We start from the raw sequence: 1,133 nt of genomic DNA, 5'->3' as shown, positions 1-1,133 counted from the left end.
TCCGGCATGATGTGCTTAATCACTGTGATCCCACGGTGGGCCCAAACCTGGGGGTCCGGGACAGAGAGCAGGTGCTCAAGTCTTGGATTGCCCCACAACGGGACATCGGGGGAGATGGCACCAGCCGGCACCCTTCCCCTTCTCATCCTGTCCCACACCGCCAGTACAGTACGCATAGGTCCCGTGACCGTCCCAACTGCCTTCGGACCCCTATAAACCAAGTTTCTCAGCCCTGCATAAGAACCCATCAGAGCAGCCTCCAGAGTTACCGCCGGGTTATCCTGATCCCCTATAAACCACCACCAGACTGTCACCAGAACCGACGCCCAATAGTAGGTTTTGAAGCATGGCAGTCCCAGTCCCCCCTCGGACAAAGGGAGTCGGAGGACTCCCCTAGACACCTGAGGGGTTTTCCCCGCCCAGACAAAATTGGAAATAATTCCTTCCAGTGTGTGAAAAAAGGAGATGGGAATCTGGACCGGGGTATTACGGAAACAGTAAAGAAACTTCGGGAGGAACACCATTTTCAGTAAGTTGATTCTACCCACCGGTGTCAGGGGGAGAGTTTTCCATGCCATACATTTTGCCTTCAGGTGTCTAAATATGGGATATAAATTATCTTCTAGGAATCGGGCACGATCCGAGTTCACCACCACACCCAGGTATCGAAATTCAGAAACCTGCGTGAGGGGCAAGCCCGGGTCAATCCGAAGGGGGGACGAGCCCAGCGGGAACAGCAAGGATTTCCCCCAGTTCACCCGGAGCCCTGAGAAGGAACCAAAGGTGTCTATTATGCTTAAAGCCGCTGTCAGGGAAGGCCCTACATCCCCCAGGTAAAGTATCGCATCATCAGCATAGAGTGAGAGCTTCTCCATCAATCTCCCCACTGGGAGCCCCACCACCCGGGCCGAGGCCCGAAGCAGTATAGCTATAGGTTCCATCGCCAGCGCAAATAGTCCAGGCGAGAGGGGACAGCCCTGTCTCGTGCCACGGCCCAGGGCGAAGGGGGTCGACAGCATATTGTTGATGCGTACTCTAGCAGTGGAGGAAGAATAGAGGAGCCGTATCCAAGCAATACAGCCACCCCCAAAACCAAATCTACGGAGAACTGCAAACAGGTAGGGCCATTCAAC

The 1,133-nt window shown here is 54.7% G+C and overlaps 1 protein-coding gene across 1 annotated transcript in view; it reads left to right on the top strand.

Moving 5' to 3' along the window:
- Nucleotides 1-833, top strand: part of LOC108800660 (nucleobindin-2-like) — a gene marked incomplete at its 3' end in the record, with an annotated part of 40,524 nt that extends 39,691 nt beyond the window's left edge. Inside the window, exons 13-14 of the mRNA XM_018572653.1 lie at nt 424-529; nt 627-833. Of these exons, the coding sequence (XP_018428155.1) occupies nt 424-529; nt 627-833 (313 nt within the window). The remainder of the gene's footprint in view (nt 1-423; nt 530-626) is intronic.
- Nucleotides 834-1,133: the final 300 nt, after the last annotated feature.

The sequence above is a fragment of the Nanorana parkeri genome, unplaced genomic scaffold (genome assembly GCF_000935625.1).
Source record: "Nanorana parkeri isolate BGI_ZX_2015 unplaced genomic scaffold, ASM93562v1 scaffold2094, whole genome shotgun sequence".
Lineage (NCBI taxonomy): Eukaryota > Metazoa > Chordata > Amphibia > Anura > Dicroglossidae > Nanorana > Nanorana parkeri.
This window is presented reverse-complemented; position numbering and strand designations above follow the sequence as displayed.